General features: G+C 38.9%; 1 protein-coding gene across 4 annotated transcripts in view; it reads right to left on the bottom strand.

Moving 5' to 3' along the window:
• Nucleotides 1-775: 775 nt before the first annotated feature.
• Nucleotides 776-25,525, bottom strand: part of ARFGEF2 (ADP ribosylation factor guanine nucleotide exchange factor 2) — a 49,754-nt gene continuing 25,004 nt past the window's right edge. For 3 of the 4 annotated variants that reach the window (XM_038369539.2, XM_043495656.1, XM_043495658.1), the window contains 26 exons: nucleotides 25,272-25,473; nucleotides 23,803-23,914; nucleotides 22,920-23,125; nucleotides 21,737-21,821; nucleotides 21,466-21,637; nucleotides 19,649-19,800; nucleotides 19,100-19,228; nucleotides 18,433-18,591; nucleotides 16,342-16,489; nucleotides 15,016-15,115; nucleotides 14,121-14,161; nucleotides 13,863-14,032; nucleotides 12,325-12,476; nucleotides 12,008-12,180; nucleotides 9,223-9,383; nucleotides 8,236-8,366; nucleotides 8,003-8,132; nucleotides 7,429-7,564; nucleotides 6,360-6,498; nucleotides 6,225-6,279; nucleotides 5,859-5,973; nucleotides 5,323-5,453; nucleotides 3,792-3,960; nucleotides 2,309-2,447; nucleotides 1,772-1,889; nucleotides 776-1,433 (listed from right to left, as the gene is read on the bottom strand). In XM_038369539.2, the coding sequence (XP_038225467.1) occupies nucleotides 1,257-1,433; nucleotides 1,772-1,889; nucleotides 2,309-2,447; nucleotides 3,792-3,960; nucleotides 5,323-5,453; nucleotides 5,859-5,973; nucleotides 6,225-6,279; nucleotides 6,360-6,498; nucleotides 7,429-7,564; nucleotides 8,003-8,132; nucleotides 8,236-8,366; nucleotides 9,223-9,383; nucleotides 12,008-12,180; nucleotides 12,325-12,476; nucleotides 13,863-14,032; nucleotides 14,121-14,161; nucleotides 15,016-15,115; nucleotides 16,342-16,489; nucleotides 18,433-18,591; nucleotides 19,100-19,228; nucleotides 19,649-19,800; nucleotides 21,466-21,637; nucleotides 21,737-21,821; nucleotides 22,920-23,125; nucleotides 23,803-23,914; nucleotides 25,272-25,473 (3,602 nt within the window). In that variant the 3' untranslated portion in view covers nucleotides 776-1,256. The other variant, XM_043495657.1, reaches the window with a different exon arrangement.

Here is a 25,525-nt window from a genome sequence, read left to right on the forward strand (position 1 = left end):
AAAAGCAAGTCACTAGGGCTAATAAAATTGCAATGTTAAATCACAAGTTTGCTTCTTGGTTGCCTCCAATAAATAGGAATGTATTAGAAGGTGTGTTATAGTGTGCTTAAGTTAAAAAAAATTAACTAAAGCAGTCCTGGTGGGAACTAGACTATTTCCCCAAGCCATACTGACAGAACTTGAAAGTTGAGGCAATAAAATAACCAAAACTGTCAAATTGGCAGTAAAAACATATGTCCTGATATGTATTAAAGAGATTACTTCTGGCTAAACAGACATCTTTGCTACTATATATATATATATATATATATATATATATATATATATATATATATACACACACACACACACACACAAAAGGAAAGAGGATGACAAACCAATGTTATTTTTACTTCATCTCTTCAGTGCACATGTTAAAGAAAAATCAAATAAATAACCCTATTCTTTAATTTTACCATCTCATCTAATCAGGCAAAATATAAAAGGCAATGAAGAATTTAAAAAGCTTTTCAACTCCTAATAACTTGAGATTTTTCTGAGTTCATTTGAGAATATGTGTTACTATGTACTCCTGACACATCTAAACCTTCCTTGAAAGCTGATCTTGGAAGGTTAAAAACACTGCTACTGAAGTGTTTTAAAATGGCTCACTACATAGCCTGCAGGAGGAAAGCCTTTCCCGCCAACTGGTGTATCTACAGCCACTCCACAATAAACTAAAAAACCACACTAACTGTTCTAGTCATGTGTACACAAAGAAAAAAATCCAGCATGATCTTTTGGTGGCCACTAGCCATTGCAATATATTTATTAACATATGTGGTAACATCACAAGCCTATACACCATATTCAGTATTTCCAAGAGGAATAATTTCCATTGAGGAATCATTTCCAGAAAATTTATGGGAATAAGCTAGAAGGTACAAGACCAAACAATTGAAGTAACTGATTTGCAGAAACAGAATTAATTGTAAGAATGACTAGCACTGAAACAGACTTTACATCTATTATGTTAATTCTGTAGGCAACAACTGAAATAAAAATCACTGAACTGCTGATATAGCTATATTTTTGTAGTGTGGGCAGAACAAAAATTTGTTTTTCCAAAAATGGCACCTTTATCCAGATGATCTGCTGCTCTCTTGGGTTAGAGAGAGAGGTACCAATGACTTTAGTTCCTCCGCTTGAATCCATTCCTTGAGTGTAGCATGACTAAAGCTTTGTGAATAAGCAGCAATGGCCAGTCTTACTTGGGGCTACCATGAAGGTGAATGGGTCCCAGTTGTCCGTAACTGCTCCTGTGGTATCCAGATTTTGAACACTACACCTATACGCAGGAAGAACTTCCGTAGCACGGCTCGGAGCTCAGGAATCAGGTCAAACTGCATGATTTCACAGAGGTACGGGTAATAAGTTGAAGCATGTGCTTTAAACTTTTGTGGAAAAAGAATAAAATGACTTAATGCAAGACAAAAATAAAAAGAAAGTTACTCCCATTACCTAGAATGTTACAACAGTAAAACTCAGGAGTTGGCATTGTTTTTCCCAATGAAGAGAAGGAACTGTTATCAAATGCTCAGGTCACCACTAAAGCCAATTTCTTAACTCTGTAAAGCAGCAATAAGATATTTCAGACAATGTGACAGTGCACTAGTTCAGTGCTGGGAATTTCCTATTTTGATAGCTATACATAGTTAAGTAAAATATTTTACATTTAAATATTTAAAGTATATTTGGATGCAAGTATAAATTATTTCCAGCTTTATCTCACCTTTTCATCACTGATTTTAAGTGTTTTTGTTAAAAGCAACAATAGGAGATTGGTCCAGGCCTCTCTGTGGCTTTCTGAATTTACTATTATAAAATAGGCCAGTGCTTCACTGCACACACTAGGGAAAAAATTACACACATTAGTGCAGATAAGAGTACAAGCAAACAAAACTAATCAAGTTTATATACATGTCCCCATCTGTAACAACAGTATTTTGTGTTTAAATGCGAGCTGCACTTTGAGCTCCTTTTTTCCCCTAGTTGTCTTATCTGGCCATATAATATCCATTCTGAATCGACTTACTTCTGGTTGCCAAAACCCCTTTATTAGAGTGCCCACTGTTCTATCCCTAATCAATTTATGATCCATCTGCTCAGCTACTTTGAATAGCAACTTGATTAGTACTGCACTGGCACCCAGAAGTCCCAATCAGGATCAGCGATTCACTGTGCTACGTGCTGGAAAAACAGTACAAGACAGTCCCCCTAAAGAGACTTCTTGAAGCCCAAGATTCATTAGGTAAAATACCATTCTTACTTTAGGAGTCGCTGTTGTATAGCATCCCAAGAATCTCTGCGGCTTTCATCAATGTACATTCGGAAGAGGATTCTCAAGCAACAGGCCAAGCTGCTGGTCTCTTGTTTTAAAAGATTGGGTTTTGACTTACCCTTGAACCCTAGAAATGAATTAAAATTGGATACATTCTTACATCTTTGCATACAGTTTAGAAACAGTAAAAAGCATAATTAAACTTCTAGATACCAGCTAGGCAGACCAACTTATTGTAGTGCTGCCTAAATCATTTAAAGGGATAACTTAATTACACAGAAATGTTTAAAACAACTAGTCCTGCAGGCTGTTGACATGACATCTGACGGGAGCACAGTCAGGGTTTGCCACGGAGCCTTAGGTGGTGTGCAAGTCACTCACCATTGTGAGGTTTAGATTTGCCTCTAAAATCCCTGTGTATTTTACTATTCAATCCAGATATGGTCCCACAAAACTCAGCTCAGCACACACAACTCTCCTTGCATATTTTATATTGTGTTTTATTCAAAAGACAAGACAGACAAGACACATACACACCCCCGAAGTCAGAAGCAAGAGCCTTGCAAAACTGCTTGATTTTTTTTTTTTTTTAAATAGCTCCCCAAGTTGGTACAGAATTACCACCAAGTAGCAGCGTTGGTCAAAGATACTGCCACAAGGTAGCCCAGTGATTAGTGATGAACAGGGATCCTATAAATCCATTTGCCATGGAAAAAGGCAGAATTTGTGTTTTTACAGAGAATCTTCCATTTTTACATTTCGTGAAAAAATAAAAACATATATGCAGTAGAACCCCGTTTATCTGAGCCTCCATTATCTGGCTCTCCATATTAACCAAACTGAAGTGGACAGCCCGAGCCTGGCTGCCACCCAGGGCTGAAGCTCTACAGATTATCCAAATTTTTGATCTGATCTAATTGGGACCGAGGTCAGATCGGATAATTGGGGTTCCACTGAACCTATATATATTGTGGTTAGGGAAATTAAAGTTCAGAGTTTCATTTTACTTTAATCATGGAAAAATTTAGTTTTTTATACCTTTGTATCAAAGAATTTTTTTTTTTTTTTTTAAATCATGGAAAACTGGGATCTCTGGTGATGAGCACTTCCATGCAAGAAGATTGGATTCCATTACTGCCTGGGCCAACTCCCCTACCATCAATGACACCCCCCCCAAATTATATTGATGAAACTGAATTACATAAACAAAATCCAATGTTTCCCATCATGTTTCTATTGTATTGTAAATGAAGTAGGTCTTTTGATCAATATTTCAATTTTGTAATTAAAGTAATCAGAAAAGTGACAAGTCTAATATAGAGCAGCTGAGTAGCACTATGTGATTAAAAACATTAAATATATAGTATATTTGGAAAAAGTCACTTTACTACATATTCCTACCTTAGGGTAAATATATAAAAAAAACCCACAAGCAAGAAAGCTCAAAACCATTACTAAGTAACGTGCTCACCGGCTCTCCATAGGACTGTTCGCTGCTCATAATTTGAATTAAAGGCTTTTGAAAATGAATGAGATTCTTGCAAACAATCCAATAACTTAAAAAGATGTTGTGAAGTTATGTACTTATACATTCCTTGCTCTTCTGTGTCAATGTGAATATCTGCATCCAGTGTGTCTTTCTGCATAGAAAATCAAGTTATTAGTGGTGATTAATGGAGAAAGGGTCCAAAAAACTCAGTGTGTTATACAGTGAAGTACCTAAATCCAGAATAATTCCATTGTCACAGATGTAAATGAAATTTACTCAAGAGTAACAGAGCAAAGTTCTGCCCACAATAACTACACATCTGTTTTCATAAGACCAGTGGGTTTGGAGAATGTTCGGGCTGTGTGTTCCAGTGCTGACCTGTGATTTAGTGCTTTCCTTCCTACTAGTGTATTTCCAAAAATACTTCATATAAAAATTTTAGCAGTTCGCATAAGATTAGATCAAAAAAGACGACCTCTATTTCAAGGCACAGAGAGGTCCTGTTGAGTGATACAAAGCACTTGCCTGCCCACAAGGGCTGATTCACTGCCTCTGCAGAGCTCTGAAGACTGTCAGACATATAGTTCCACATGCTTAAACAGATGCTGCACAATGTAAGAGTTCAGCTTCTTTGCCTTAGAGGTTGCACGTATAGAATTTTATTCTCTATATTTGTAAGACATGCACCCATTACACAAGCCTCTGACATAACACATTAATAACAGACCTGCCAACTGTCAGGAAGCAGACAATCCCAAAATATCAGCTTCACCTCTACTCCCAAGCAATATAATATAGGAGTTAACAGGTTTCGTGAGAGTGGTTAAGACAAACCCCGATCCAAACCCCTAACCCAGCCCTCTACTGGAACAAGCAGGTGAGCCTTGCACAGTGCACTCAAGATCAGGGTATTTGGACCTGAAACATGGTGTTTCAGAGTTAAGGATTTGTCATTGAAAACAGCCTGCTATCAGCCTGAGAGGTTAAGCCTTGCTAAACAAAGAATAACTTCTCCCTACACAGAGCATGCATTCTAAGAGAGATGCTCCTTTCAGAAAGTACAGTGTAGAACAGTGGTCCCCAACCTTTCTTGTGGGAATAGCATATTGCTATTCCCAGAAGACTGTGGCGGTGCCAGATACCCCGCCACCAAAATGCCAACACTGGAAAGCGGCAGCAGCAAGAAGCATCGCCGCCGAAATACGGCAATGCTTCTCGGTGGCATTTCGGCAGCGGGGTGTCCTGCAGGTGCACAAAAATGCTCCGACGAGCGCCATGGCTCCCGCGGGCACCACACTGGGGACCCCTGGTGTAGAAAGTCTGTTCAGAAAGGGGAAGTTCATACAGGAAGTTACACTCTATTGAACCCATTTTAAAATTGTTATGATTATAGTCTTAATGGTTGGAAGGCCTTCCTCAAACTGTAAAGCACTACAAAAAGTGCTAATTATTACTAGGATAGTAAGATGCAAAGACAAAAGGATTATTACGTTCAGAATCCAAGATAAATTACCTGGGCTGCAGCCATGTGCTCAGCATCCTCCTTCTTGCTAGTTGCTGGGTAGAATACTATGTTGTCAATGGTCTGTATCAATTCCAGCTGCACCACACATTTAATAAGGAGGCCAGCAAACAGTTTCTGGTCTAATAGAATAGAGGAACTCTGGTCTTCAGTCTAGTTTTAGAAGTAACTTATGATAAAGTGTGTGTTAAACTAGAAGACTAAAACCCATATTTTCCACCAGCATCTCCATCGCCAGTTATTTTGTATGTTATCTTTGAAGTACAGTACCATATTGCATAGTCAAATATTTTCTCCATTATAATTATAATCATGGTAGAAATGGGAGAGTAGATTATGTGCTTTGGCTGGTAAGTTTTCATTAAAACATTAGGGCACTTGAAGCACCGATTTAGGAACCTCAGAAAGTTGTTAGGTGTTTAAAAAGTTAGCAGAGCAATTATTGTTTGTTTTTAATTAAATGACTTGGGTCATTGACTAGAGGTTGTGTTGAAGCTAAAGAACTTTACAGTGAAATGCATCCTTACTTGCATAAGGACCGCCTTTCCAGCTGTCATCTGTGGGATTTGAAAACTGACTCTGTCCCCTTTCCGAAGCATTTTTATCAATACTGCTTAGAGACTGGCGATCCAGGTCCACATCCTAGAAGTGACAATCGAAGATAGAATTCTCTTTATCCAATGTACTTAAAATTTGTCACAACTCAGTTTTCACATGACTTAACTAATGTGGCTTAAGTTTTCTACTATTGAAGTATTGAGACAGCCTTGCATTTGACTTTATGATCTTTTGGCCCTGGCATACAGCATTAGTCAGTATTTAATTCCAGTATGTGTCTTTACAAACAGATTTACCACATTAAGTATTTCTAAATTGAACAGTTTAAGTCTTACCAAATGCTTTTCAGATGAATCCTCCTCTATTCCTGCAGGCCTCCATGTCAGCAAGCTTCACAGAGAAAAGAAATATCATAAATAACCTTTACATGACAGCTAGTCTCAAAACAAATTTAGGTTGGACTAACTTACGCATGAGGAATGGTGGTTTTGAAGATTTCTAGCATACAATTGCATGTTTGGTCCCAGACTTCAGGACTGAATTTCTGTCCATTTAGTATCACCAGGTTTTCTAGACAGTTTGTACCTGATCGAGCCAGTTGTTCATTATCTGTAAAATAAATTATCCTTATTTATTAATCTCTCAGCTCTTCTATTCAAACAATGTGAATTAAACATCTGCTGTGCTTGCCAGTCATCATGCATGTTTGTTAGGACGATGCAATTTGGTATTTGTACCAAATTTCCAATAGCTCAAAGCCTGCTTAGAGTGTAATCATTATTTGTGTGACAGTAAGCACCAAGATCAGGACCCTAGTGTATAGACAGTAAGAATCCCTATTGTGAGGAACCTGCAAGCTAAATAGACAAGACAATGGAGAGAGAGGAAAGAAGCACAAAGAAACAAAGTGTCTTGCCAAGGTCACAGAGCAGGCCAGTGACAGAGCTGGGAATAGAGACTAGATCTCCTGACTCCTAGTCCAGTGCCCAAGAGGCTCCAAGTCATTTTCCCATGAAATAATAAACTAGGCACAATGGAGGATTTAAGGACAGTTTGAGTTTAATTCACAAGCCACCCTTTCCCTTCCAGTCTTCCCCACACATTCTGTGCTGTCTGCATAAAAAGGTTATGGTAGCTGACCCCTTATGTCTCTTGTTCAAGTAAGTGTTCTAACTTTTTAGAATGCTGTCTATATAGATATAGGGATGATTTTCAAAAGCGTGAAAGTAATGCGAGATTAAATGTTATTCATGCAGCAAACAAAAAAATGCTGATTTTGCCAAATGAAGAAAGGATAATGGCAAAAGTGTAAACATAACTCATGTTGAAGCAAAAGAAATTAAAGATCTTTCGTAAGTAGCAGCACACATTTGGCAAAAATTGCAGAGACAGAGAAAAGTCACTAATAGATTAAATGGTATGAAAAACATTCTTGCAAAAGTTTAATATATAAATAGTGGTTTATTTTCCTTGCTTTGAGTACCTCCAGAAAAATAAAGTTAAAGCAAAACAATGTGTATATGTATGTAAATAAGCTACCTTGTTTTACACACCAGTGTAACTGTGCAAATATGTCAGGAAGAAGGATCTCATTTAAAGCTTCATAAAACTGCGTGAATACATCACAGATTGCATAAAGTGCATGGTTACATGTAGTTGTCATCCATTCAGATTTCTGCAAGACAATGACAGGCCTTTATTTTTGTTATGGTAATTTTTGTTATGCTGAATGGAAAGAATGGGTTCCCATATTATGGTGGTACATGGCACAGGATTAACTTTACAATTCATGTCTTTCTGTAAAGAGGAATGTAGTTTGGATAAAACAGAACCATCTTGTAAGTACCTTGAGTCAGGGGTGATTAGAAACTAGTTACCATTTGGGTGTAGGAACACACACAGTACCACTGTCCAGGCTGAACCAGTTTTGTTTTTTGGGTTTTTTTGTTTTTTTAAAAGGTACCAGACATCAGTCTACCAGAGCTAAGAATCTGGCTCCTTCCAGGAACAGTAGGATTTCACTAAGTGGAAGTTTAGGAGGTTTAGTTCACAATTGTATGGAAACCTCTTATTTTTGTCATAACAACAAGATCCTTCAGAGGGCTTTTGTTACCTCTGTTTGTTGTTCAGGAAGCTTCATATTGTCAAATATCCGAAACACAATCCTAAACAGATCTTGCCACCAGTGTTTTTCAAAGGTATGGCCATAGCTCTTCATTATTTCAAACATCACTGTTAGGCCTCTACAATAAGGAAACAGGAATACAAAAATAAGATACTAAAATGGTTGCCTCTGATCAGAGTTTCAATAACTGAATGTAGCTAAAAAGCAAAGACCTTCTTTACCTTGTCCGAACATCTAATTTGCATCGATTAATGATGCAGGAAAGTTCAAATAAAATAGGGAACCATCCTCTGACCCAGACCCTGTCTCCAGTAGCAACATTCATGTCATCACTTGTATATTCTCGCAATACCTGAAAGCCATTTAGAGAAAGATTACCACCTTCCTATTAAGTCACATCTAAAAAAGACTTCAGAATTAAACTAAACTAAATTGCATCTTCTAAACAGAATTTGGCTACTCAAAATTTAAGTAAGTAGTGAGAGGTCAAAGAAGATATTTGATTAACCCTTTCCTAAATTTGTTTCTCCAAGTACCTCCATGAACACTTCTAAATAATAAAAAGTGTCATCTAGTTCTATTCCTACTCTAGGTTTAAAAAAAGAATTTGGCTCTTTTGGTACATTGGAGACAAGATTTCAGATCAACTTCTTAACTGCACCCACATTTATACACAATTGCTCATCCAAACAGATGTGTGCGCGCAGTTCTGCAGAAGTCAAATGCTGTGCTTGTGCATGCAAGAACTGATGAACCTGCAAATCTTGCAAGATTAACGAATTGCGTTAATTAGGTAACTTCAGCCTAGATTCTTTTAAACAGAATTACTGTAATATTACATATTTATACAATAGGGATTTGGTGTTAAGCTCTAACAGGATAGAAAGTGACATGCAATATGACCGTTAGATTGCGAGAGTCCTTATTTAGAGTTAAAAATTTACAATTTTTGTTTAACAAAGCTGCAGCAGCCAACTTTATCCAGTTATTTCCACACCTGATTGAAACAAGGTTTTCCCCATTTTCTGAGGAGGATGGTTGACTAGCGTTAAGTATGTTCTGCTAGTGCTAAACAAGTGTCTAATTGAGGGTAAACATTTTAGCATGATATTCACCAAGAGCCTAAAGTCCACACTTAAGAGCCGAATCTTAGCTAGAGGAGTAATCACAGTTTAAAAACTAAAAATTATTACAAGAACAGAAAATACCTGTGGTCTTTCTGAAACATATTTAGCACAATAACGGATAAGTCGGATTGCTTCCATACTGGTGTCCGGAAATGCTGCATTACAGGCAAATTCAGATAAACATTTTACAGCATCCTGGAATGAATCTATTGCTGCTGGAAAATGCTGCTGAAAAATATTGGCTGGGGAAAACAAAGGAAAGAGAAATGTCTTAAATATATTAATATTGTATCAGACTTTTTGAGCCAGAGCCTCCACTGATGTAAACTAGCATACTTCCACTGAAGTCAATGAAGCTATACTAATTTGTATCAGCTGAGGATCTGGCCATTTGATTGCATCAATATTAAATACTGAACAGTATTACAGAAAAACACCACAATTTCTTAGTGTATACAACATATAAATAGTAATATAAAAAAATCCATTGGGGGATGGAAGAGAGGAAAGAGGAGAGAAAAAAAAAGTTATTCTGTTAGTTTATAAGTCTAATGCTATTAAACGCAAAGAGCAGTTAGGCCCTATTCTACACATAAGGCAGATCTAACTATATCGGCGTACAAACTACAGCCTTGCTCCCGCCGATGTAAGTGCCCTACTACACTGACATAACTCCTCCACCTCAACGAGGGGTGTAGGGCTTATGTCAGTATAGTTAGGGCCATGCAGTGTCAATGTAGACACTGTGTGATTTACATCAGCTACTGGCGGTCTTGTCAATTTCACAGCTCTGCTGGAGCTCTGAAATTGATAAAAAAAAAGCCCAGCTCCCCAGTGAGGATGCTGCCAGGTCTCTGCTCCAAGCCGGGCTGTCACCTGGGCTCCCGGCGGTACTGCTTCGGCTCCCCACTCCCGGCGGTACTGCTTCGGCTCCCCACTCCCGGCTGGGAGCCCAGCAGCACACAGGCTCCTGGCTGGGAGTCTGGCTGCCCCCCGGCAGGCTCTCTGCTTCCCACCAGAGGTGAGAAATCTGGGTGGCTTCCCCTGCCCGGCTTCCTACTGGGAGCAGGAAGGCGAGAAGCCCCAGGGCACAGCTGGGCTCCCAGCAGGGGAAACTTCACGAAGCTGAGTGCCCTGGCTCTCAGCCCCCCCACACTACCACTCTTCAGTCGGTGGAAGCACTCCTGGTGAGGACACACACCACTGACAGAAGGAGGATAGTGTGAACATCAGCCACCACAATAAATTACTGCGGTGGCTGTAAGTCAACCTAACCTAGGTTGGTTTAAGACAGTAGTGTAGACTTGCCCTTTGTTTCACTTTTTAACTTGTACAGTCAATTTCTCCCTTGCTATAAAAAGCACTTAAACAGCAACAGAGCAGAACAACAACAACTTTTACAAAAGTATACAAAGAATGTTTAAAAATAAGTTTCAGGGCATATATTACAAGTAATATGCCATTAGAAACTAGAATTACTTAATTTCAAAAATTCTGAGTACACAGTGTCCCTCCTTTTTAATTAGAGCACCAATTTGCCCAAATATCTTTTTAATAAAGGAGTAGATGGCTCTGTAGGGTTAACTCAGCAAGTAAAATATCTAGGGCTGTTGAGTAATCGCAGTTAACTCACACGATTAAAAAAAAATTTTTGATTAATTGCAGCTTTAATCGCACTGTTAAACAATAGAATATCAACTGACATTTATTATAAATATTTTTGGATGTTTTTCTACATTTTCAAATATGTTGATTTCAATTACAGCACAGAATACAAAGTGTACAGTGCTCACTTTATATTATTTTTGATAATTTTTACAGAGCAAATATTTGTAAACAAAAGAAATGGTATTTTTTCCAATTCACCTCATACATGTACTATAGTGTGATTTCTTTTATCATGAAAGTGCAACTTACAAATGTAGATTTTGTTGTTGTTGTATAACTGCACTCAAAAACAAAACAATGTAAAACTTTAGAGTCTACAACTCCACTCAGTCCTACTTCTTGTTCAGCCAATCGCTAAGACAGTCAAGTTTGTTTTCATTATTGGGAGATAATGCTGCCTGCTTCTTGTTTACAATGTCACCCAAAAGTGAAAACAGTTTTTTGCATAGCACTTTTGTAGCTGGCACTGCAAGGTATTTAGATGCCTGATGCCCTAAAGCTCCAGCATGTACTGTTTAAAAGACAGACTGGATAAAGCACTGGGTGTTCGTGGGGGTATGGGTGGATTGCATTGTACTAACAATCTGACGTGACAAAGAGGGTGGGGGGAAGAGAAAAATACTACTGCAACATCTGATCCAGCCTTGAAATCAAGTCATTTGTAGTTTTTTTCCTTAAGGAAAAGCGTGAGGGTGGAGTGTCTTAAGTCGCAGTTAATTATGATAAAGGGCTGTGAATAGATTATGCTTGGACTGGGAAGAGTTTTCCTCTAGCCATCCGTAACATTTCTAAGGCACCCATCACTGCCTTTGCTGGAGGCTGTATATCAGAGACACAGTACTTAACTAAATCTGGAAGGCTAATCTAGGTGCCCAGATGTATTTATATAGGGTTGAGAGAACACTTTCATATTACTATTAAAAGTATTTCATATACCCAATTGGATTCAGATTAGATTATATTCAATGATACTTACAGATCATGCCATAAACTATCAGGCATTGTACAATAGTTTGGTCTTCCTTGATACAGAATTGTTAGAGCCAGGGGAGCAGGCAAAACTTAACCATATACTTTAAGCAATTTGGACATTTAAAAACACAACCCCCTCTACCACAATAGAGTTCATTATGTAGACAGGCCCTTTTAGCACAAGAGTATGTCAGTTAAGGTGTTCCATCTGCCAACCACTACTTACTAACTATATGTCCTGTTGTTTGGAAAGCCAACTCCACAATATTCCCATCATGGTCTGAAGCAGCTTGGTGAAATACTGCGAAGATATTCTTCCAGCCTGAGCGAATGTTACCAGCCTGCGAGTTCACCATCTGAGCAATACAGCGTATTACCATGTCACGTATGGTAGGAGATCTTAAAAACAAATTAACCATGTTATTTGCCATTGCCTGCACACCGGAGAGCATCCCACCCACATCACCACAGGAAACCTGGTCACATTTTAAGTTGCTGTATAAAAAACCCCAAGCCAAGACAGAAGTTTCAGTGCACGCACACCTGTTTTTCTTCATTATGTGCTCAAATGGCCTCAAAAAGTCTTTCTGGAAACGGAAGTTGGCTAATTCGCCCTTCTCGAGAAACTTCATTGATAGCTGCCTTAATGAATCAACTGCAAAGATGGCCACATCTTCATTAGGGTTACATCCAACCTAGTAACAGAGAAAAAAAGGCATGTGTGTCTGTGTGTGCGCTCACGCGCGCACATATCTTAACATACATTTAAAAGTTAGTGTGAACTATACTACACAAAGCCACCATGGGCAATTCATTTCCATGACCCAACCTTTATATACCTAAATGGTTTTTACAAATGTATAATGGCTGTCTAAAGAACCCCAGGGATTAGTTTACTAAGGGACATGAGGGAAGGAGTACACCACCAAACTATCAGGCTAGGACATGCAGAATCATTTTATGTTAGAGAGTTCGCATATTTGAGTTTGCAAACACTCAGAATTTCCCTGTATTCTCACTATTTTTCTAGTTTCAGTGAGATAACATTTCATAGCAAGAACAAACCTCATAAGCTTGAACATTTTGCTTAAATGCCTAAAGACAGGAACAGAGATCATAATGAGCCGATTTTTTCGGAGATCCTGACCGCTCAGTCACCGACTTCAATAGGTGCTACGGATGGTCAGTATATCTTGTCAGGAGTGGAAGGAAGTCAGATAGGCAACTAAGTCACAGTTAACTTTAGGCACCTACATCTGAATGTTTTGGCAAGGATTAAGTGTGAATGCAGAAATATTAAATTAAAAGATTCATTTAGAACAATCCAGATATTTATGCTGCACATCATCGATGTTCCTAGGCTAAATGTTGTGGTTAGACCATGTTTTTCTGAAGTTGACCTGTGTGCTTTTGCTCATGTTGAAACTAAAGAAAGACTCCTGAGCTGATAAAACAAATTGAGAATTCAGATTTTTTTTTTTAAAAAAAAGAGAATCAGATGCTTTGATTGATTGTGTGGAAAAGGATTAGCAATGGAGACTACCAGGAGAGACAAATAAATTAATCATCCAAGCATGTCATAAGGAACACACATGGTTGCTGTCCCTCAGTCTACACACATTTTATAAGATGAAACCTAACCAGCATTACTGATTCCAAAAGGAAACTGCCTACATAGTTTAGAAAGAAGGGTACAACAGAAATCATGTCCGGACATTCTCAATAAGGGAGAAAAAAGGATGGAGAGCTGTCATACGATTTCCAAAAAAAAAAAAAAAGGGGGGGGGGGTGCGCCACGGGGACGAAGACAGACATCTTTCCCCTCCTCCTTAAGATAATGCCAATATTATAGCATAGGAAACTCTTAGGACTTCTCCAACTCAAATGTAAAGAATGGCATAGCCTCAACTAAATCCATATTGATCAATACAGGTCAAAACCTATGATTTTCTGAATCAGGAAAGCCCTCCAAGACATTCTCTTAGGCATCTTAATAGGGGAAAACTGATCAGCATGATTCCAACTAGACTCAAAAATAGTACTACAAAAGCATGTTGCATAACCTTTAAGTTCTGAATTACCTTATTGAAATGATCTCCAATCACATGCCATATCCTTGACCATTGCAGTCTAATTCGATTCATATTGTAATACGAGATCTCTACTATCTTCTGCAGGCTGAACATGCGAGGTTGGTGGGGGGAAGCCAGCTCGTCCATGGAAACAGCACACAGCCATCGGACAAAATCAACTGAATATTAAACAGATAATACAAAACCATGAGTTTGGGGTGTTCTACTGCACCACAGTTAATTTCCTCATATGTTCAGCATACATACCTATTGCATTTCCGTCCAACCGTGTTGATCCTGTAAATATTCTGTAGAACAAATCAAGATGTGTGATAAAGTATAAGTTATATTTAAAAAGTAGGAGAAAGACATAACACACTAAAGTATTTCCAGGTTAAAAGGTTCAAGTTTATAAAGAAACCTTGATGCTGCAAAATAGACTAGCAAGATAATGCTTTGGATTTCCACCAGTGACTTACGGGTGGAAAGAGTGAATTATGTACAGGGAGGAAGTAAAAAGGAAAAGCTGAAATATAGAAGTCAGCCTGGTTCAATAGACTGAGGGCACTGATGCATTTCAGACACCTTGACTTGGGTTAATTACCCAGTAATGACAAAAAGTCTAACTGTAAAAGTAGTGGCTCATGGCCAAATATAAAAAGGACAAACCCAGTGTAGCAGACAGCCTTTATAAAAATCGCCAAGTGTGCAGTACAAAGGCACCAATTTAATGAATTCGGGTCTCCATTTTTCCAAATGGAAAGAGTTAAGAATTCACACACGCTCTCTCTACTTCCCCACCCTCAAAGCCCACTTAAACTAATGTGCATAAGTTCTTTTTTCCAATTATCCAGCTATCAATGATAACACCAGACTAGTTTACTGGAAGAGTCTTTCCCTCTCTTTAGTGTTGCAGGACTGAAGTTTAAAAAAACCCACAACAACAACAACAACAACAACAAACCACCAGAATATTTTACCATCATCAGGTCCAGGAGATTTGGCATCATTCAAGGTGAATGCCAATCTGTTCTTAAACTTGTTTTAAGTTAGACTTTGACAGCCAACCACTCTATCGCTCTGCAGGGGGAAATCAGGACCGTTTGGCTAACTCTTGATTTTCAAGTTACTACAAACAGAAAGACAGAAAGCACTACAGTACCGGTCCACTGCCACCACCACACTTTGCGAGCTGGTCTCACCCACAGACTCCTGAATGCTGGCCATATGCCTTTTATCAACTCCACCTCCAACTAGGTTACCTGTAATAAAACATTCAGATCCAAACATCTAATCTGATGAAATATTCATAGTTAAATACCAGCAATATGCTCAATTTTGTACAAAACAGGAATTCAGATGGGTCCTGCTCCCAAGCAGTTTAGAATTTATATAGGACAGGTGCTATAGGTCAGAAATGATGCACCTGATTATTCTGCATTTGAAAGTCCAGTCTCAAAGTAGTGTACCTCTTAAAAAACATTAATTGCCTGAACATTATTTCAACAAGTTCATAACAAAAAAGTTATGAGCACGTGAAGATTTTGTGGGGGAGGGTATAGAGATGTTTTAATGGATACAGTTTTGCATCCTTAATTTTGGTGGCTAGTATCCATTATAGGAAAGCAGGCCATCAAGATTACAATAGTGTTGCAAATCATCTTTAATATTTGAGAAATGCATTATTAGTTAAATAATCTTTGTCATGACAATTATGCCTAAAGCCTACAATAAAAACATTTGAATGTAATATTTGTAATTAACCTACAGTGTAACACTGGTACTACATAAACATTTATTACTGAGTATGAGCAATTAGTACTGGACACATGTTTAATTGCATTCATATACAGAATGTGATATTGTCTCAGTGGAACTCTAGAGTAATTCTACATTATGTGTTTTTTCATGGAGAGAGTTTATTTCTTTTCTCAGGTAAAGGCAGACTACCATCGTCCCCCTAATCCCCACTTACAAACCAGATTTTAGACTACGCAACATACATTAGGGTGAAATATCTAATTTGAAAATCATCTATCGCCACATCTCAAGGCAGCAAAACAAGTTAGTATTCAGACAGATTTCAGTAATTTCAACATTTTTATTTCAAAATGGCATGAAAAAAGTAGAGCTTTTAAAAGGTCTGTAACAAGACTATAGCCACACTAGATCTGATGCAACCAAGTTATGGCCACACTCAAGTTCCTACAAGGCAGTTAATCTGGGTAGTCTATGAAGTAAGTCTCATAGCTGATTTATAGAAACTGGAACGCGTTCAGATGTTTATCATTACCAAGCTAGTTGAAGTAATGGTTACTTTCATTAATTATGTAGTGACACTAGTCTCCACACAGTTAAAATGAAAGCAGGTAAATATACGACCCAACATCATGTGAAGAACTGATCATTCGTTCTCATAGTGACAAATGTTTAGGGTTAATTAATTTGTGAGTGCAGACTTGTTCAGCAACAGAGCTATTAATCTTACCCAGTCCCAGGCCCATGAATTCTTCTCCTCCAGATGTGTAGCTTTTAATGCTGCCTTCCCTTTCACGCCCCGAGCCAGATAAGTATCGAGTTTTAACCCCAGTCCCTATAAGCTGTGCTAGTTCCAGCTGGCTGATGCATTTCAAGATCTAATAACAAAGGCACATTTCAATAATGTAAGTGACCGCTACCACATTTTACCTTATGAGACTTCACAGGTTCACAAACCATTTTACCAAAACTAAACCTCAACACTTCTGTGGTATAGGCAAATATTGCTGCTAACTTACAGTGGAATTAAGCAACTTGCCCAAGATCACAGTGAGTCAGTGGCAGCTGTGAAAAACAGAACCCAGAAGTCCAACTCTTAGTTCTCTGGTCACTACACCAAGTTTCTTCCTTAGGGTGTAGTTTAAGAATTTATACATTATGGGGCTTATAATCCAATAGTTTCTCTTCCCCACACAGATAAATAAGTGAGCTCCCATTACTACAAATGGCAGCTGCAATGAAATTCCCACAATGCATCAAGTGAAGACAACCACAAGTTTATAACAGGATCATAATTCCAATTTGGTTTGACAAGTCTTGTCTTCTACTTCAATTCTAGCCCAGTCTCTCAAAGCCACCCATGCTCAGAGGAGCCTATCTACTCTCTCCATGATAATACAAAAATTTATTAGATTAATCTCATGAACACAAACAAAAGACTTGATTCAATATCTAAGTTGAAGCAGTTGTAAAGATCACTGGCAACAGACATAGATACCAGATACTGGTATATGCCATCAAGGCAGAATTCATGGCCTTCTACTCTAAGACAGGCCTTATTCTGAGGAGCTAGAGCTAGCAGGGCAGTTTCTCAGCCAATAAAAGAGTACTTCAATATCTTCAACTAGTCTGATATCCTTTCCACTAGAGGACAGTGCTGTACTCATCCATTTACCTAGGTACTTCTATGGTCTCTATTGATGTAGCTTCCAAATACTGCCCAACTATGTAAAGACAAAAATGACTCTCTTTCCTAGACTGTAGGCGACAGCTTGATTACATTTATTGTGGCGTAGGAGAAAAGCGGGGTGTTTGTGAAGAACTGAATCTCTCACACAGTGTCTCTCTCAGATAGCATTTACTGCCACTAACACAAGTTTGCTTCCTTCCTGCTTTCTCTCTACTGCAAGCTGTCCTAACAATATGGCTATCCATGTGGGCAGTGGGGTATAAGAGGATGCCATATTCATTACAATGGCGAGACACACACCAACATTAGGTGAATTTTATGCTTTCAGTGGATCCCTTTGGAAGAATGTTGAGAGAAATACATGAAAAATTAGTTGGACTATGAGGAAATGGAAACGCCTCTTGCCTTCAGTTTCTGGCATCCATTATGGTGCTTAAAAATAAGTTTTAGACAAGTCTTTAAGGAAAACTGAAGAGGCACTCTGGACAGAGTAAATGTACAACTAGTCAAGATCCTGTGTGCTTTATTATGAACTGAACCTAAATTCTGCAGCAAGGTCCCTTGGATTGTGCAGAAATCTCCAGATCAGTAAACAAAATACAAATCCCAATTTTTGACTATTTTCATATTCTCTTAGTCACAGTAGTCTTTGTATGTGTTTTCAGATTCGATTCAGTTTTACCCTTCTCCCGTTTTTCCATTTTCAATGTACAAAAGGTGTATGCACTGACAATAACTGCACTGCAGAGATTTCTGTGAGGAAAGGTTTGAGGGTTGGACTAACCATATATTTTTCTGCTAAAGTGAAAAGCACAATAGTTTACATGTTGACTTTTGAAATGTCATTAGGTTTCAGTGTTTCATGCTGTCTACAAAAAGCACAGTACTGGTTTCACTGTTCATGTCTGAGGTGCCTTCACAACTAAAAAGGATAGAAAGAATTATTAAACAGTGAAAGTGAGATGCCAGTGCACAATTTGCGAAATAAATCTCTTCATCGCAGCAGAGTTCTCTGGTGATGGAGTTTCAAACCCTGTGGGCTGTGCAAACGGTAGGCAGAGCTCAATGAACAAAAGCTTGGTAAGCTGTGAGCGCACACTGAAACCTCACATTTACTATTCAAGTTTTTACCTCATGCCAGGAATTCCCAAGATAGTTGCCATCCGTATGGGCCACGGTAATAAGTGTCTTAATGGTGTCTATGTTTTTCTGTTTCATTTCTGTGATGCTAGAGCTGGCAGTCAACAGTGAGAAGCGAGCAAGGGCCTGCACATAGGCATCTCGTTCAAGCTAGAATGCAGATACAAATATGAGAACAGAAATAAGCCAGAGAAATTGAGATGTCTGCAAATACTAAAGAAAAAGCACGCAACCCCCTCAGGTTTGGGTAACTTCTCTTCCAAGTATGCCTCTGTGATTGCAATTATGGCAAAGTATTTCCCAGTCAATATAGTACAGAAGAGCTGGAGACATACTAGAAAATTATCTTAATGGGAGCATCAGAAGTGGGAGGCATTTGAGGATTAAGAATAAAACTCCATTATCTTTATTTATGATCCAGAGCTCTGGACAGATTAAAACTAAAACTGTTCTGCAAACAAAAATGTTTATATGTGTTGATTAGCAGAGCAAGTTATTTTCAAGCAAGTTATTTGCTTGAGATGACCTGGTAGCTCAGTTACTTCAGTCCCTACTTTGACTTTGGTGTAAGATAACATTTTTTTAGTTTTATTATTCCAGATGTCAGAATCCATGATGGCCTCCAGACCTAGACATAGCATGTCTGACATATACAAACCTGCATTCCAAAAATGCAGGCTATTCGGATTGCACATCGAATTCCTTCCAAACATAGAGATGCAACATCAGTGTCATCGCAGTTCTGAAGGCCAACGCTGTAAGCTGCCAATAATGGAGTCCATACAAGCTAGCAAAAAGGAAACCTTTGTAAGTTTAGTTTCATTACCACCAAATCATGATTCTCCCTAATGCAGTGGCTAGGGCAGACATTGCCCATGCCAACACTGTATCCTCCCATTCACATAATGAAGTGCCAGAATGCTATTTGCAGACTTTTTCTGCAGCATTGAGTATATTAATATCCCCTATAAAAAAAAAATAAGGCCCTTTTCCTGCCTCCTATACTCTCGGCTCTTCTCCTCACGCTCCTGAGCCAGAGACTCATGGAAGAATGCAACACTTCTAGCCCCATCAGAATATCGACACCTTCATAAAAGATGCACTGCTGCTCTCTATGGCTTAGTTATCACAGCTCTCAATGAGGCATGTTATGAATTGAAGAGGATTACTGCCCAAACATACGTGACGGAGAAATCCACACACTCACTTTGAACATGGGTCTGACGTGATCCAGGTGAGTGGCACTAGTAAAGGGAGCCTTTGCATGGCTTACTGCCTCCATGAGGGCTTTAGCTGTTTTAGCCATTTGCTCCATCTCCAGGTTGTACAATAACCGCCGCTGCTTCTCATTGGCTACACCTACGAAGACCACCACAAAACCTGCATCATTATATGTATTTTTGCTATCAGGCTCCATTCCTTAGTTCTGGGTATCAGATGCTGAAGGTAGATTTTTTAATTTTTATCTAGAGACTTGTTTAGAAGCTTTTGAATTTACTCAAGATGCTGTCATAGGGACTGTGTCTTTCATATAAAGTGTAAGCCTTGGGGTGAAAAAAATAACGTCTAGTACAATAATCCACACAGATCATAAGGTATACTACCACAGCTATACAGCTTTTCCCTTAACAGTCTCACACATTTTATGACATGCTTCATAGAAAAAATAAAATCCAGAGGCGTATTTCATTAAGTCATTTAGTTCATGTGAACTGCTTAAGAATGCTTCAAAGTCTCAAGTTTGCAAAACAGACTATGGCTATGTCTATACTAGAGATCTTACAGTAACACCACTGTATTGATGCAGCTGTGCCGCAGTAAGATCTCTAGTGTAGCCACTCTATGCTGATGGGAGAGGGCTCTCCCATCAACATAATTAATCCACCCCCAATGAGCAGTGGCATTTATATCAGTGGGAGAAGCTGTCCACACCAGCACTTATGTTGGTGTAACTTATGTTGCTCAGGGGGGTGTTTTTTTCACTCCCCTGAGCAACACAGGTGGTAGCGTAGGCTATGTTTACACTGGCAATTGAATCACAACTTTTGTCTTTCAGAGGTGTTTATTAAACACCCCTGAAACGCCTTTTGTTGCTTTTGCAAGCAACAAGCACCAGTGTAAACAATACGAACACTGTTCATTGGGGTGGACGTTTTTTGTCAGCAGGAGAGCCAACAAGCAGTGGCTACACTGCACGACTTTTAGCGGCACGCCTGTAGTGACACAGCCATGTCGCTAAAAGCTGTGTCGTGTAGACATAGCCATAGCCTATTAAAATAATCAATGCTGTTTCTTTATTCCTGTAGCCATAACTGCTCAGGCTGTGACCGAGTCAACATCTCAAGATAAAGAGCCAATATCTGAATGTAAGATCTCGAAGGAGCATGTAAGCACTGAAGGAGGTAGTGCCGATTATTTGGTACTTGGTTCTCTTCCTTCAGTTGGCACTACATTAATTGCCCAATATGCTATTAAGAGTACAGTGCAGCTGGAGGTGCTGTCTTTTGGATGCGACATACCACTGAAGTCCTCATCTATTCTAGGTACGAAAAGGTCACCTAACTTCATGTTTCCAACTGCTAAGCCCTCCCTGTGTTATCACCTCAGAGTGCAAACTGCTTAGGAACAGCAATCAGTCTCTCTGAACTATGAGGTACCATTGTTAAACATGGCACAACATGAGATAGTTGCATAAAACTCTATGAAGAGGACGACTGTCAGCTCTTTTCTCCTGGCCAAGTGCCAAAGATTATTACATTCTGCTTCCCTCAAGTCCCTCATCTTTTTCAAATAGCTACAGTATTCTTCACTTCTCCTCCTCAACTGTGTCTAGCGATGCCACATGCTCTTAGATGGAAGTGGCCACGTTTCAACATTGGATGAAGTGGGCCTCAGATAGCCTTTGTGTACTTCACACAAGTGTTGGCAAAGCTGAATTAATGCATTTTATAATGTTAATCCTTGAATACGAGATATTATAAAAAAACCTCTGCGCATTATATTGAATTTCTAATTAAATCTTACTTGGCTTAGTAGATTTAGTTGTAATTGCATATTCTTTTGTCTCTTTCATTGCAATTTTTTTCCCTTCTATTTCTTCATAGATAGTGGACAGATACTCTTCTGGCAGGTCTTTACTGTCATTGATACCTCGATTCATTTTAATATATTGCTCTTTTGTCATTTTATTCTTTACCTGTCAACAGGTGAGAAGGATAAAAATTCAGGTGTCAAATTTTGAGAACAAGTTCTAGAGAAGAGCACTTGTAACAGTTCTATAGTGATTTTTTCCTACCTGGGGACTGTGCAAGTCTGTAGTCAGCATTATAATAGAGTATGCTAAAACATAGGCAGTGTCAGCACTAGCAAATAAGGTTTGCCTGAAACAGAGAAACATTTTAGAGGTCTAGATCCTCAATCCATTAGCTCTCTCTACACATGCAGGGAAGAGGTGCAGTTCAGAAGCACTACACACTCCTGACAAAGTAAAACCTGACAAGGAATCTCATACTTTAGCCTTTTATATTAAAATAAGGCTAAAATTAGCCCAGCTACTGCTTAGTATGTACTGAAAGCTACAGCAAGGCCAACGAAGGGGAAAGGGAAGAATTTGTGAAGAAGCCACACATTTACAAGATTACAGAAAAAGGCATTTTAAAAAAATGCTATTCATTACTATTCTTGCATGTTTTTCCAATGTTTTCAACAAGCAATTAGAATAAGATTTATCCACTACTGTATCATTCACTCACATCAAGGTTTCCTTTCTAAATATACTCATTTTTATTAAAACGGTGATGTGAGATTGATCTGGGGAGTGGAAATTCATTAAGGCTAGATTCTTAAGCAGACAGCATCAAAGTTTTCAAGCAAGAATTGCATTTTCAAATTTGTTTTAGAGTAAAATGGTCTATATTATCATAAATTGGCCCATCCATGCACATTTTCTGACTGGCTGAAGGCAAGTGGGAAAATGCCTCATTACACAGAGACACAAACCAAACCAGATTTTTAAGCTTCCACTACCAAACAAACAAACAAACAAAGGCTCACAAAACTTTGATTTTGTTGAACTGATTAAGTACAACATGGATAAATAGGATATGCAGTATCTGAAGCATTCAGCAATTCTTGCTCAGTTAGATCCCATGCACCTGTTAGAAAGTGCTCTCTGAAGTGCCAATACTGCCACACCTACTGTGCAAGACTTCATGACGATTTAGCAGCTACTTACAGGAACATCCCATGGGTTCCATTTAGCTACAGAACAGGTATAGCATAGACAGCAGCAACAAAATCTGCCCCAACACATCCCTGCAATGTGCCTTGCCCTTGTGGGGCAAACATGAGCCAAGCCTTACTTTATTTCCTAAGGCTGCCAACAGGTGACCATTCCTAAGACAGTTTATCCAATATTATATATATTGGATTATTATATATACACACATATACACACACAATATTATGTTTCAAGTTACCCTTGGTTGCATTCAATGTATCTAGCGGCAAACTTCTCCATTAATCTATCAATCTTCTGGGCTTCGCCTGGCAACCGGAAGCCTTCCAGAAATATCCGTAGAGCAGAGACAAAGTCTTTCCCACAGAAATCAAGCTGGTCTACGTAGGCATACATCACCTCCTTGTTAAACCTGCTGCTCTCCCCTAGAAATTCTCCAACTTGGGTCTAAACAAAAGAGAGAGAGTTATGAATATTACTATCAAATTAACTGTACCTTCTCCCTTTTATATTTCAATGAACTTATGGTATTACAGTTGCACTGCAGTCAATTTCATCAGAAGGCTGGTATGCTACTCATGACAAGCAGAGCCACTGCTGGATATGGAAGGTTGAGTCTGCTCAACTGTCCCAACATTCCATTAAGTGTCATTAGCACCACCTTTGAAAGTCAATGCTGTCAAATAACTGGCTCCAGTAAGAAGCCAGCTCTCTCTTCTGGTCCATTTAAAAAGCAGCATTAATAGGCATGAAGGGAATCCCACCCAGTCCTCTCCATTGCCAAAAGAAAGGTTCTGCAAAGGGCCTAAAAGGAGTATGTAAATTGGGAGTAGTGGTGCAGAGGCATGGATGCCCGGGGCTTTGCTCCTGGCCTCAGCAGGGCGGGGAGGACAGATGACTGGCTTTCAGCACCCCCACTATTAAAAACGTTCCAGCACCACTGTGTGGTGGTGGTTTGAGATTAACCTAGGGGGATGGAGTGGAGAACCTTCATTAGATTCTCTACCATAAAAGTTAAAGTAAGGTGGCATGGAATATGAAAGCAGCAACAGCTGAATTTCTGGGGAGAGGGAAGGAATATCTTTGTAATACAAATTAATTGCTTAAGTAGCATTCAGTCTTACAAAACACAGACGTTCTTCTTGGTGCAGAAACTGTGCAATGTCTTCTGTTGTGGTGCCAAGCATGCCCTGTTCTTGAAGATACTGTATTCCTCTTTTTGACTTTTTGTTAAATCTATTTATACAGACAGACAGAATATTTAAATTAAAAAAAGTAGCAGAAAAGCTATAGCTTGCACCTGGACAATCATTTCCCAATACACTATGGTGCATAAAGTTTACTTGCATCTGCAGATCCCTTATAAAAGGAAGGTATTTAAAAATCACGTTACTTCTACCTTAAAGATGCATAGTTAAGAAAAGACATCCAGAAATTGGGGGGGGGGAGTTAATGCATTAGCTAGGTAACACTAGACATCCCATCCTGTGTATTATGTGGTATATTCAAAGACTACCCTTTTAAAATTAAGAATGTCAAGATAATTTAGGTTTAATAAAAAACCTGATTTTTCCAAATGCTATTAATAGAAGCTTTTTCATAACATAAAAACAGTTCTAAGGAGGTTTGTATGCATGTTTGGATGTTTTTAAAAGGAACACTCTTCTACAGCATTTGAAGCATAGCAAATATCCAGTATAATTTAACTTTAAGTGATTATCAAACAAATGTAATTGGACCAATCATTTTATTCTCCCAGTTTTTTGTGGGTGAGTGTGAGGGTAAGTGTGAGAGAGAGAGAGAGAGACAACACGAAAGGCAAAAGCACTTGCAGAATTCAGTTTTCATTTATTATTATTAATACAACCAAAAAGGATTTTTAAAATATAGCCATTTGAAAGGGTCATTGCCAACTTGAAGTCTAACCATTTTTTGAATTAAAGAGCAGTCTGATATTATACCTGCTCCAAACCAATTAGTAATTTATAATCACATTTTCTTTAAAAAAAAAAAAAGGTCTCCCCTCCTTTGTGGCTGAGTCAGTCTAAAAGGAGACCACCACAACGTTGTGTCAAGAGCACAGAGTGAACAAGATCATCCCCCACCCCCAATTCCTTTCATTTACAGTAGACTTCAGGGACTGCAATAAAAAACCCTTGGTGCAAAGTCTCAGAACCCAGATCAATTGACTCAGGCACATGGGGCTCAGGCTGCAAGGCTAAAAACTGCAGCGTAGACATTTGGGTTCAGGCTAGAACTTGGGCTCTGACACCTGTGAGGGGGGCTGATCTCAAAGCCCGGGCTCCAGCCTGAGCCCAAAACATCTACACCACAATTTTTAGCCTGGAAGGCCAAGTCAGCTGACCCAGGTCAGCCGCAGACATAGTCTCAGGAGTTAGTTTGTGTGAAGAGTAGACAAAGGTTTTCAGAAGGAAGCGTAATTTTTAGTTGTCAGTGCTACTTTAATATGACAACTGTCCCTTTAAACTGAACAAACACGGTTCCTATAATACATAGTGACTACATCAGAAACAGTGAAGATGCATCCAACATTCACACTAATTAGCCTTTATTTCCTTGCCAATCCACTTACAATTCTATGCCATGTTCAATTATCTCTTTTTGTTGCTTGATGACCTCAAATTGCTCAGGATCATCAGGGACAGCAGTCTGGATGCCAATGCTTCCAATCCCTGAGGACACCGTCGAATCCAAGGAACTCACACTACTCCGTCTTCTTCCAGCCTCCAAACATTTACCTTCACCCATTTCCTGATCTGAAGGCCTATCTGGACCTGTATGTAGGTGAAGAGTACAAGAAGCATAAGAATGGATTAGTGAGAAAAG

The sequence above is a fragment of the Dermochelys coriacea genome, chromosome 13, assembly GCF_009764565.3.
Source record: "Dermochelys coriacea isolate rDerCor1 chromosome 13, rDerCor1.pri.v4, whole genome shotgun sequence".
NCBI classification, from domain to species: domain Eukaryota; kingdom Metazoa; phylum Chordata; order Testudines; family Dermochelyidae; genus Dermochelys; species Dermochelys coriacea.